The sequence below is a fragment of the Semicossyphus pulcher genome, unplaced genomic scaffold, assembly GCF_022749685.1.
Source record: "Semicossyphus pulcher isolate SPU_LCO1_2020_fin unplaced genomic scaffold, fSemPul1.0.p SCAF_17, whole genome shotgun sequence".
In the NCBI taxonomy this organism is placed as follows: Eukaryota; Metazoa; Chordata; class Actinopteri; order Labriformes; family Labridae; genus Semicossyphus; species Semicossyphus pulcher.
This window is the reverse complement of record NW_027211681.1, coordinates 24177023-24189270: the sequence shown is the minus strand read 5'-3', so window position 1 is coordinate 24189270 and position 12248 is coordinate 24177023. Positions and strand designations below refer to the sequence as shown.

The following is a 12248-nucleotide window of genomic DNA, read 5'->3' as shown; positions in this document are numbered from 1 at the left end:
CCAGACTTCACGAGAATCAGATGCCTGACGTCACACAACAATGGCCGCACCCATGGAGAGGCAGATCGTAAATGGTAAACGATCAACTCAAAAGCAACGTAATATATATTTGGCTGCATTTAACTGACATAGTAACACATGTTGTGCATGAAGATGTTTATAAGAAATATCGCTAGTGTGATGAGGTCGCTGGTTACTGTAAATAATCTCTGAAAGAACGAAACATCACTTTGTCACGGTCGGCCATGTTTTTTATTTATGTTTGCCGTTGTGCACCTGAAACGCTCTGAGGTCGGAAGTGGGACATTTCTACTGGGAAGTTCTCGAGTTCCCAGCTGTCTGGAACGCAGCATAAGTCTCTGACATCGTTAACAATTCATGTGATGTATTTAAATTAATCTGAATATTATTTTAAGGAACAATCTGATGAGTAACGCCTTTATATTCAGTAAAATAGGCTCATTTATAGTGTGATTGAAGCACTTTGTAATGTCTCTAAATAACACATTGTCAAACTTGCACATCCCCACTTGTTAAAAGCTGAAGCCTGACAATTTTTTCAGAGCCTGTCTTCCTTTCATTACTCCTTCTCAAAGCCTAATCAGCACTGATTAACTTTCTCTGGTACACAAGCTGTGATAAGATTTTAAGAGGTCCAAGTACTTGGGTGTGATTAGAGAGTGAGACTTGATTGAGGTGATGGATGAGTGATTGAAGAGCGGGATCAAACACTTAGATTTTGTGAGAGTAGATTTTAAAGTCTATCAAAGGTTCTGCTACGTGCAAATTTACTTTTCATCAACGTCTTTGCCAAAATACACATTTTTTACTCACTCGTTTCCCCAACGTTTATGTGCTGAACTGAAGACCTTCAATTATAATTCTATAACTTGGCGTCTGTCTGCGCTGAGATTGGTGTAAAATAAGTTTGTCCGACTCAGAAATAGAAAATTACATGCTTGTTCGTATCTCCAGACTCTCCTGCCCACTTTCTTATTGGCCCTCATCTCAGAAAATATGTGCTGTCTGTGCTGTCGGGGATGAGGTCGCAGTCTGGAAAGTGAAAAGCGATCGGTCCCAATGACAAATGTCAAGAGATAAGTGTGACAAAACTCAGTCTAACAGCAGCGAACTGACGTACCTTCATGATGCCGTTCCAGTTGTCACCGGTAGAAACCTGGAAGAGTGTGAGGAAGGCCATTCCAAAGTTTTCAAAGGTGGCATGTCGGCTCATCCCTTCACAGGGGTAGTCTGCGTTACACACTGAGAGGGAGAAAAGACAGAAAGGGTTGAGAGAGTGAAGGATCACAGCTTTGAATTGGTTTCTTTCGTTAAAACTTTCAAGAATCAAACAGGATCTTTGAGTCAGAATTAGACATTAGCTATATCTTGCAGAAAAAAAGGACAAAGGACTGGGACACAATGATGGAGAGAACAACCGTGGAATTGGAAAAAGGTTTGGACAAGTGCCTTTATCAGTTTCAAAATGGAGAAAAAAAAGTAAGCAACAGGGGTTTAAATCAATAAAAACATTGATCCAAGGATGGGAGTCCAGCCACCACATATGCCAAAAGTCTGGCGAACAAGTCAGATGAGGGACTATAGTGCCGAGGAGGAGTGTAAATAAACACTAAATCAAGTCCCTGTAACCTTGGCTAAGCCTCTTGGACCCGTCTATGTAATTATTTGTAATTCATTTTTATTCAGACATTCATTACAACGAATGTTTTGGCTGATGATTGTAATTTAACACTGCCTGATTTTTATTCAAAGTTTGACCTTTTCTTCACTTTCATTCCAGCAACAGACTTGGATGAAGCTCCTTTCCAGCCCCACCCCATGGGTTTGTTCGCACTGATGGCTACCCAACAAACACGAAAATGCTACTTTTAAAATGTTTCTTTATCATGTGGTTAGCATGTGGTTAGCAACACGCAGGTGGTAGCGCAGACTTACCCAGCTCTCCAAACAGCTCCACGCCCAGAGCTGCATATATGAAGAACAGCAACATGAAGAGAAGGCCGAGGTTTCCCACCTGTCACACAAAAAGGAATGTTCATTATTAAGATTCTGTGGATACATCATCAGTGGTTAAACCATCCCTGCTCCTTTGTCTACTGTTCCTTTTGTATGTCAGTTAAACGTTTTTGAAAGTACACATAGCAGGGCTGAATTAACATGATTTGACAAGAGTAACTGAGGTTATCAAACAAGATGGCCGCCTAGTTGAACACGTGCCGTCAAACCCAACTCCCAGAATGTACTGGTTAAACTTCAGCAGCTACACGCTTCAGGTAAGTGGCCCTTTACTGACTTGAAAAAATCTACACTTTATTGGAAGTGGACCGTCCAAACAAAGCGCTAATGCTAGCATGATGACAGGGTTAACATCAAACTAGCAAATACTGCGGGCAACAGTTAAGGAGACATTCAGTGAGAAGCGTACTGTCAGCTATGTTTAAGTCCCCGAAAATGGCCAAAGAACATATCAGGCTGGTCGTGCTCTTGGTGGCTTTGTGAGCAGATATAACGTTAGGCTAAGAACCGATGATAATGTAATTGCTGCTTTGGCTAAATTAAACAGAAAACTGGATCTCTGAGGTAGAAGATGACAACCATCAGCTTCTCCTAACATCTGCTACAAAGAGTTACAGACGGCATCAGACTGTCGAGGATTCAGCTAAGAGTGGCCGGTGCCAGAACCTGCAGCTTATTGGTCTGCAGGAGAAGCTTAAAAATGTTAAACTATCAGAGTGTGAGAGCAACATCATCCAAGAAGCCTTGGGAAATGGACTGGACAGAACACAGCTGCAGCAAATGCATCAAGCACCAATACCAATGCCTGAGGAACACCAGCCACCCGGGGTGACCACCAAGGAACGTATTGTGTCTGAGTTTTCTGGAGTGCACGTGAAGTTGGCAGTAGCAAGGAAAAATCATTAATTAACGGAGGGTATCATCTGGGGAAGTTGCAAGCTTTTTATCCTGAGATGGCAGAGAAGAAGAAACAATGATCCGACCAATATCACGGACCAGTGATGGCATCATTATCCTGCAGGAAACAGAAGATCCCTGATGTTCCACTGGCTGCTTTTCTATCTTTAACATGTTAACAGCTTTTACTGACACTCCAAAGGGAGACAAGAGGATGTTTTCAATGTGACAGACCACAAACAGTAAAGCTGCAGACAATTTCTGCTATGTGTAATCCTTTGAGAAGACATTTCTCTCACTGTGTAGCTACATAAACAACTTTCTGAAAAAGAAAGCTTTAGCGTCTTGTGAAATATGGGGAAACGATTTTGATTTTGCACATTTGAAATGCTGCGGTTAAGTTCGAACTTTTCTTCAGAGCTGAAAGGTCACGAAACTAAACAGACGCCTACAAGATGCTGCAAACATTTAATCTCACCAGAAATAGTTGCAAACTGGCGGTTAGCACAACTGAAGCAACCACAGCAGAAACCCCTCCCTGCCTCAGATCAAGGACAATCACTCTATGACACAGCTTGAAGAAAACTTTTTTTTTACCGGCTGGCTTCTTAACAGGCGTGACTCCATCCGTGAAGAGTGTTCACAGATAGAGATATGCAATGCAAATGGGGAAAGGACCCCCTGGGGCTCAATAGCAGGCACTAAGCAGAATGCCATTAGCTAAGTCACCTCACAGGGAAGGAAATTAGGTGCTTTTGAATACATGAGTGTAGAATTCCATTACACAGGCAAATAAACTGGGAGAGAGAGAGGATTGGGAGAGAATAAGACAGATAGTTTGATTAGAGGAGAGGGTGACGGAGGAGAAAGAGAGGAAATAATGAGGGAGGCAGGAATGGGAAAGCCCGAAGATAGCTTTCTGTCTCTCCCCGCCCGTGCATGTTGATGTTTCCTGGTGCATATTAAAAGCAACGCTGGGCCTGAGGCAGTTTTGCAGCTTGTAACTTAAGCCCATCTGATGTCCTTGGATCCCACGAGCAGAGAACCAAAGCACACCACGGGGAAGGTATACGAAACAGATTGCGGGATACTATAGAAGCATTAGAGCTGGCAACCAGGCAACAGAAGCTTGTGAGAAACACAGCAAGAGCGGACTTTGATATTTATACATTTGGTTTCCATAGAGAACAAACCTGCACTGATATGCAAACTTATAACACTGTTTACTCAATGTGTTGCTTGCCTTATATAGGTTAATGAGGCTGTGACTCAGTCCTCTGCGTCATGGTGGGGGTCCTGCTTTTTGTTACAACTGTGTATGAAATCTGCCACATAATGTGACACTAGTCATGCAGACACATAAGAGGTTGTTACACTACAGCGAAAGAACAGACTCTTTAGACAGAGATAGAGAGAACTTGTCCCGTGTAGATGAAAATAATAGAGAGGGAGAATCATCATACTGTATGTGTTTAAAGAAGACATCAAAAGTTGTTCAAAAAAACATGTTTCTTCTCTTATTGACCCGTGATGTCACGTGTGTGTGCACTAATGCTCACAACACTTCCCCCAGTGACCCCGTATTAGCTCGATGTGTATTTTCGTTGCAGTCTAAGCTTCCACTGCAAAAAACAAGCCCAACAAAGCCGATTAAATCTGTCCGAACGGTGAGCAGGGACTGGAAAGAAGGCATGTTTAAGTGGATGGAAAAAGAGGCTATTGATCGGAGGCACAACCGAAGCTGGGGGAGATTTCTGAGACTGTAATTTTGACTCGGTGTGTGTGCCTGTGTTATTTGTGTTAATGTGTATATCTGTGTTTCTCTGTGTGTACATTTTATACATCAGGGTGAAAAAAATCCTCCAGAGGGCTGCAGTCAGAGCACTGATTAGTTAGCAAAAATCCGCTTCTGGCTCCGCACAGACTCACTGCTTTACAAATGTCTTTAATAAAGAGCAGGTTTGAAGAGAGAAGCCACTCTACATCCGTCAGTGTATTTTTCACAGGTTCCTTAACACATATAAAAAGGCAGTATAGATATAGATCTCCATAATGTTGGGAAAAGGCAAACGGAGACAGTACTTCAGCTGCTTCTTTTTCAGATGCAATAAAGATATATTATAACCCTGAGAAGATGATGAATAATGGCACGTCAGATATTCTCAGCATTGAATGAAGCCTTGAAATGGCCGTTTGTGAATTTTTCTCCTGTGACCTTGTGGTCTAGTTTAAAAAATGTGGTACATTTCAGCTCCAGACCAACTCTAAAAACTCTGTTTACAGGCTACTACTGAAAGAGATTGTTTAAAGTAAGACTTTAAAACATTTGCAGTTTAAAGCGGTAATCTCAAAGATCTCAGTTTCCTTCTCTTTGGCGGCACCTATGACGATTAACGGTAATTGCAGGAGCACACTTCCCAGATATACAGACAGTGCTGCATGTGTGACTTCCACGGTTGGCTCCGGTTGTAACTCTTGATTTTCCTGGCTGACGGTCGCTTTCCTTTTTGTTCGCCTTCTTCTGAGCATCAAGTTTGTTTCTTTTTCTTTGGATTTTCACTTATTTTTGAAGTTGTATCTGTAGTCATCCATCTTTTCTTTGTTTGTTCAGCCATAGTAGATTACTGTTTACGCGCAACACTTGCAGAGAACGGAAAAGCAGCCGCTTAGCTCTATTCTAGAAGATGGTTTGTTATCTCTGCTTTACTGAGGAGATGTTTTTATTACAGATTATCCAGAGCCACTGATGATTAATTGGACAGTTTGGCAAGCCGCATAAGGCAAAGATACATCATCAATTTTCTTCCACTAAGTGGTCAAAGCTAAATCTGTCTTTATCATGATGGTCTCTGCTTCAGGCTTTGAAAATAGCAACTAAATAATTAATAAACTTAATAAACTAATGGAAAGATGTCGAGCTGCAGCTGCAGAAACTGTCAGAACACGAAACAAGATCAGAAAAACACGAAAAGATAGAGGAAGGAGCCTCGGCTCTTGTTTATCCATGATTTCCCACAGCAGGTAATCATATTTTCAGTTTGCTGATTTTGTTTTCATTTCGCGCTAACTCAAAAAGAATAACACGTTTGGTTTCCAGTCGAGTAAAATCCATCTGAGGAAACCGTCAAATGCAAGTAAAGTGTTCAGCTTTCTTTCCGTATGAATACAATTACTTAAACTCTGCAACTTTTACTTTGTTCTTAAAAGAGATGCTGAATTGCAAATATAAGACTTTATTCTATTTCCTGGCTTAATATTGCCCTTCAAATTCCACAGTGTTCCAGAAACTCCAGGACAAGCCAGAAACTTTGATATAAATGAATCTTCAGCAAAGGCCAAAGAACAATAAGTCTTTTTGTGTGCCGAGGGAGCAGAACTTTTTAGCTGCTCTTTTCTCTTCAACAGCAGCGGGAATAAAACATCTTAAACCAATGCCACTGAGGTCTGTATGTTTCCTGAATAAATGAGAGGAACAGTGGGAAGTTAGCAAAGGGTCAAAACATCGGGACCAAATTTTAGTCATAACCCGGCGTCCTGAGAGTCATAATTCTCTGGGAGCTTTCTACAGACGCTGATCGTTTATCATTCCACAAATGTTAATTAACTCCTGTGTGTCCTTGTGATAAGCCAGGGGAGTGTGTGTGTGTGTGTCTGTGTGTGTTTGAAGACACATACCTGAGGCAGAGCCTGGACCACTGTGTCGAGCAGCGCTCTCATCCCGGTCGCCATTTTCAACAGCTTCAGCACTGGGGAGAGATCACAGGGTGAGACTATCAAGCTCCAAAATGTAACATCTGTGTGTCTGTTTGTTACATTTGACAAGTGTTTGGGCGATAAACAACCAGCAGCATCTACAGGGAAAGTGAAACAGAGGACAGAAAGACGAAAGACCCCACAGAGATAGAGGGGAACGATCAGCAGAGATAAGAGGTAGGCCGAGAAAGAGGAGGAGAGAGATAACAGCCGATCGATGGATGGAATAAGTTCCCGACTCTCCATTAGAGACCCTGCACGATTCCCAGAGGTCCAATTTCAGGAGGAACAAGAAAAAAACAATGGCATAGTTCAGCTTAAACAATAAAGCCTCCTGAGAGATGGACTTCTGTCTGGATGGTTGGTGTGGTTATATGTTGGTGTGAGTCTGTGATAAAGTGATAGAGATAGGTGGATGTAATAGCCGAACTGCATAAGAGACATTTAGAGCGACATTAAATCATTAGCCAGCGCGGTATCGCCTCTGTAAAGACCTCTCTCCAAGCTTCACTTTGAAAGCTTTGGTTCAAAGTTCATGTGTTTCACCATAGGGGATGTTTTCTTTGGATTTTATTTTCACTGTTGGCAAATTAATGGAACTGTTTCAGGAACATTTTGAGCACAGAAAACCTTCCAATTTGTGCTCTCGGGCAGACTGTTCTCCTTTACTGTTCGTTACACTTACGAAAAGTGATGCACTGTAATTCATATATAACCCATGATACCCAGAGCCAGTTTGGACCTAATCATAGCAATATTAGATAAGTTGGAAGTGAGGCAAAGTAGAAAAGGGAATGTTGTCCTTATGGGGTGGCAGAAGCAGGCTATTGATGGGTCAAACAGATCAGGGCTTTCAACCAGGAGACCTAGCTACAACTCCCACAAACGGGTTTCAACAGACCGTTTCACATGAACCGAGGAAGAGAGGAATCAGAATCTTAAAACAGACACTAATCAGGCGCCTCCAACGGAAGAGTACCTTGTAAGAGATGCTAAACAGACATTACCTTTAACGTCTGTATGCAAGATGGGCTCAAACCAAGTGTCGGTATTTGTCCACGGGATGAGACATGTCGCACATTTGTAGGATTAAACAGAAAATGTGCAGAACTTTTCATTTCCTGGGTTAAAGTCCTGTTTTCTGTCCCGCCCATCGCCCTCCAACCTCCAACACGAACAGACTAAAAAGTCGGCATCCTAACCAGCTGACGGACCATTTAGAAGACATGGGAATGTGGCAGGAGCATCATTTTTGTGTATAGAACGGTAAATTTAGTAAGTTATAGCATGAAGGTAAAGTATGATAGCATTGAAATGTTAAATGAAAGCTTTTGGCTCTGGCTGAGAAGGCGAGACAAGGCATGGGGAGCTTCCAACTCCTGAAGAAAGTGAGCTGCAGGGAGACGTTACTGATCACTGCCCCGCTATGAGAGGTGGTCCCCAGCTGATGACCCTGCAGCTAACAAGTTGTCACCAGTGGAGGTGCGGCAGGCCTAGAGTCTAGCAGGAACAACACCAACCTGTTGATACTAAATAAATGTGCAGCATCAGCAGTAACGTGGGCGTTGTACTGGACCATAGTGGTGAAGAGGAGGCTGAGCCTGAAGGCAAAGCTTTCGATTTACCAGTCGATCTACGCTCCAACCCTCACCTGTGGTCACGAGCTGTGGGTAGTGACCGAAAGAATGGGGTCGCGGATACAAGCGGCCAAAATGACTTTCCTCCGCAGCTCAGCCTTAGAGATATGGAGCTCGGCCATCTGGAGGGAGATCGGAGCAGAGCAGCTACACCTTTGCATCGAGAGGAGCCACTTGAGGTGGTTCGGGCATCTGATTAGGATGCCTCCGGGGTGCCTCCCTTTGGAGGTTTTCTCAAACATGTCCGCTGCCTTTGGAAATAACATCAGGGTACTACCACGGATGTATTAAATACAATACTTTTATAAGCTTACATTATAACACACTGTAGGTGAATCGGAATTGTGTTGCTTTTGCAACAAAATATGGATGAAAAAGATGAATATAGATGAAACTGTTGTAGCTTATTTCTTTAAAAATATTCCTCCAGTGTGGCTGAATCCCTTCTTTTGTTGTAGTTTAACGCTATGTGAAAGAAATATCGTTCTGAGTTATGTTAATATTCATTTGCACAGTCACAAAAGTTAGTTAACATTCAGGCAGAGTGGTAAAAAATGTCAGGAGGGGAGAGGAAGATTAAAAGTCACCACTCGCCCTCTCACTCATCATCAAATACCCCACTTGTTGGCTAATTACCACCAGCTGCTGTTTAATTAGCATATTACCCGTGGGTCCACTGAGTGGTCCCTGGGCAGCGTAACGGAGGGCAGAGGGCGATGGTAAGAGGGCGAGGATTAAGTGAGATCGATGTAATTTGCCTTTATCCTCCTCAGTGTGAAGTTAAGAGGAAGGGGTGCAGCCTGAGAGCAAGTCTGGTAATTTCCTCTGAATAATAAGAAGAGAGGTGCAGAGTGAGAGGTAAATTAAAACGGAGAGAGAGACAGAGAGATAGAAAAGGAATACCAGCTTTACCTCCACTCAGGGAGAATAAAGACAACAATAGGGATGTACATGATACGTAAGGAGTCCGAATGAGTTTTTCCTTTATAGAAATCGATACACAGGCTTGTGCCAAGGGCTGACTGCATGATTTTCCATATTGCATGCAGCTGCTGATATTTATCACAACTTCGGGAAAGAAGAAGAAGCAGCACTGATTTTTGTAACAAATATAATGTTCTTACTTGATACCTCAACTTGCTCCTTCTTTAACTGTTTTTCATTCTGTATTGATCTTGTGAGAGTTACTCATATTTCACTTTTAGAGCTTACAGGAAAATAAGAAATTACAGCTGTTGAGCTGCTGTAAGGTGCTAAATGTAAACGACTTGTGCAGACTTGTGTTAAGTTTTGGTAGACACAACCGAACCAAACAGTGGCAAAGTAAAGATGACTGGAACTGATGGAAAAAGAAAACAGAATTGTTATGTAAAGTGAAAATCAAGTGTTTAACCTTGTAAACATCTCCATGTGTTCTTCATGTGCTACAAGACATATCAGGGACAACATCAGCAGTCATCTCCATGGCTGGGCCTGTCTGCTTTTAAACTGCAGTGTACAAAGGACAGGCTGAACAACACGTTTTCTGATCGGCAGGTTTGAGACATCACAAACCTAAGGAGCCAATCCCGTTAATGGACGGGGTGACGCTACGCATATCATTATGTGCAACCTATGGCGACCACTTCGGCGATGCTCGAGCCAGCTGTAACCTTCATTGTATGATAACGTCACTACTACTTATTACTACATTTCGAGCAAGCTAAGTTTCAACAAGTTGGCACCAAACGATGGCAGAGACGTCTTTCATTTTCACGACGGAGGGGGCGGTTGGAAATTTGTATAGTGGGCGAGGACTATACAGGTTCAGGTATTTTTAATGAGGGAGAAGGAGGAGATGCCTAGGGAGGATTTTTACAAGGTAATCAAACGTATTTTGCAGAAGAAACATATCAGACACAAACGTATTTCAAGCAGAGCATTTTATATGTCTTAAACATGACTGGAGCTGGTCTTGAACATGTCGTAAAACCTGGTGGCACGGTGCTGCAGGTTAGCACTGTCCACCTCCAGCAAGAAGATCGTGTCGGAACTGGGGCCTGTATTTGTGGAGATTGCATGTTCTCCTTGTGCCTGCATGGATTTTTTTTCTACAAACTAGCATCTCTATATTGCCCCAAAGCTTAATGTGAGCGTTAATGGTTGTCTTGGCCTGTGATTGACTGGCGACCTATCCTTGTTTCTACGATGATTTTACCAAGATGTGCAAATAAATCAGCAGTTGAAACAAGTAAAATTAGAGGAAGTCTCTAAAATAAACCGGTTTCAAATTCAGTTGTTGATGAGTCTTTAGTTTTTAAAGAGGTTAATGGAGATTTTACACTAATCAATATCAAATGTCAGTATTACAGAGCTCAGGTCAATAAATGTCATGGGAGAACGTGTGCGCCTGCCATGATTGCTATCAAATGTTTTCTTTGTGTGTGTGCGTGTGTGTGACTTTACCTCGTGCTATCCTGAGCACCCTCATGATCCTGATGATTGTGGGGTTGATGGGAAGGGAGGCGTTGATCTCGATCTCCTCCAGGGTGATGCCCATCACTGACAGCAGCACAATGGCAAGGTCCAACTGGTTCCACCTACACACACACACACACACACACACACACAAACACATTTATTTTTAACCCACCTAATCTTTAGAATTCGGTCTGTTATTCCGGTAAAGGAAACTTAACATGAACCGGCCAATGAGCGTCAATTTGGAGTCTTAGCACGGCATGTGGCTCTGGACGTCATGGCTGCACGCATCAGGGTCGGTCTTATGTTAATTTCCCAATGAATATTAATGTTCTACATCAACTTTATGCATAATTTGCATGAATTTTCCCCACAACTGTCTTAGCAGAAGAATATGTAACCACAATAAGTATTACCTGAAGGCCCGCTCCTGTCATGAATATTTATGCTGATAGGAGAAGAACACCTTCTGTACTATGCAGAGTTTTTGTAAGTGTATTTCAAGCCCGGCGGCCTCCAGGCCCGGCCAACAGAATTTTTTAAAAAGGTATTTTTAGGATGTTTTTTAAAGTAGAGTACAGTACATTGGTAAAAAAAGAGGACAAACTGGACATCTGTCAGCAGAGCTGAGCACAGGGCACATCTTTTACTGGTCTGCTGTATAACAGAGCTTTCCAGGCATGTTTATATTCTAGGCAGAGCAGTGAAAAGATATTCGGAAGGGCAATAACTTCACCTGGCTCAAGGCTATCCTACGAGAGACTGATAATATGAAGTGAGAAAAAGTTGTCGGACTGTCAACACTACCTTTGATCACACACTCATCTATGCCATACTGTAGTTTAGCATCTTAGTTACTGAAGACAGTAGACAAAAACTACTTTCTTATCATGTGGTTTCTTTCATTTTTAACCCAGTTTGCTGTAAAATTGCTGCCTGGGGTGTGTTCCTCCACAGTTAATGTGTCCCGTCCTAGATTATATCTCAGTTCCAGAGAAGCAGAACTGGCACACAGCAGACTCAAAGACATACAGTAGCATGACAGAAAAAAAAGCTGCAATAATAAAATCTATACGGTAGGGCAGCTCAAATAGAATTCACCCTCACCATCACATGCTCCATAAGCCTGCACACATAGCACAGATAGGAGCCCCTCACTGGACTGTTAAGGTGTCGTGTGTAGATACTGAAATCTATTAAAATACAAAAAGACTTTCTGCACCAGCAAAGCCTCAATGAATGCACCTCATTTTCTCTAAAACACAGTAAAACAATGTGTAGAATATTAATCACAGATTATGTTTTAATATTAGTTTAAATAACTACTCATAAACCACTTTGTTTCTGAGGGGAAAGGATTATACATTTTTTTTAATATTGGTGTAATGATGTACTTAAAGTATCAGCTCTCCCCTGGAAAAAGCCACTGTTGGTCAAAGCTGGTGTTCTCTATAATTGATGGAA

General features: G+C 42.2%; 1 protein-coding gene across 1 annotated transcript in view; it reads right to left on the bottom strand.

Annotated features, from left to right (window-relative positions):
- LOC138595049 (voltage-dependent T-type calcium channel subunit alpha-1I-like) overlaps nucleotides 1–12248 on the bottom strand; it is a 197237-nt gene that overhangs the window by 29586 nt on the left and 155403 nt on the right. Inside the window, exons 28-31 of the mRNA XM_069666367.1 lie at nucleotides 10770–10903; nucleotides 6610–6680; nucleotides 1957–2035; nucleotides 1142–1263 (exon numbers count right to left, since the gene is read on the bottom strand). Of these exons, the coding sequence (XP_069522468.1) occupies nucleotides 1142–1263; nucleotides 1957–2035; nucleotides 6610–6680; nucleotides 10770–10903 (406 nt within the window). The remainder of the gene's footprint in view (nucleotides 1–1141; nucleotides 1264–1956; nucleotides 2036–6609; nucleotides 6681–10769; nucleotides 10904–12248) is intronic.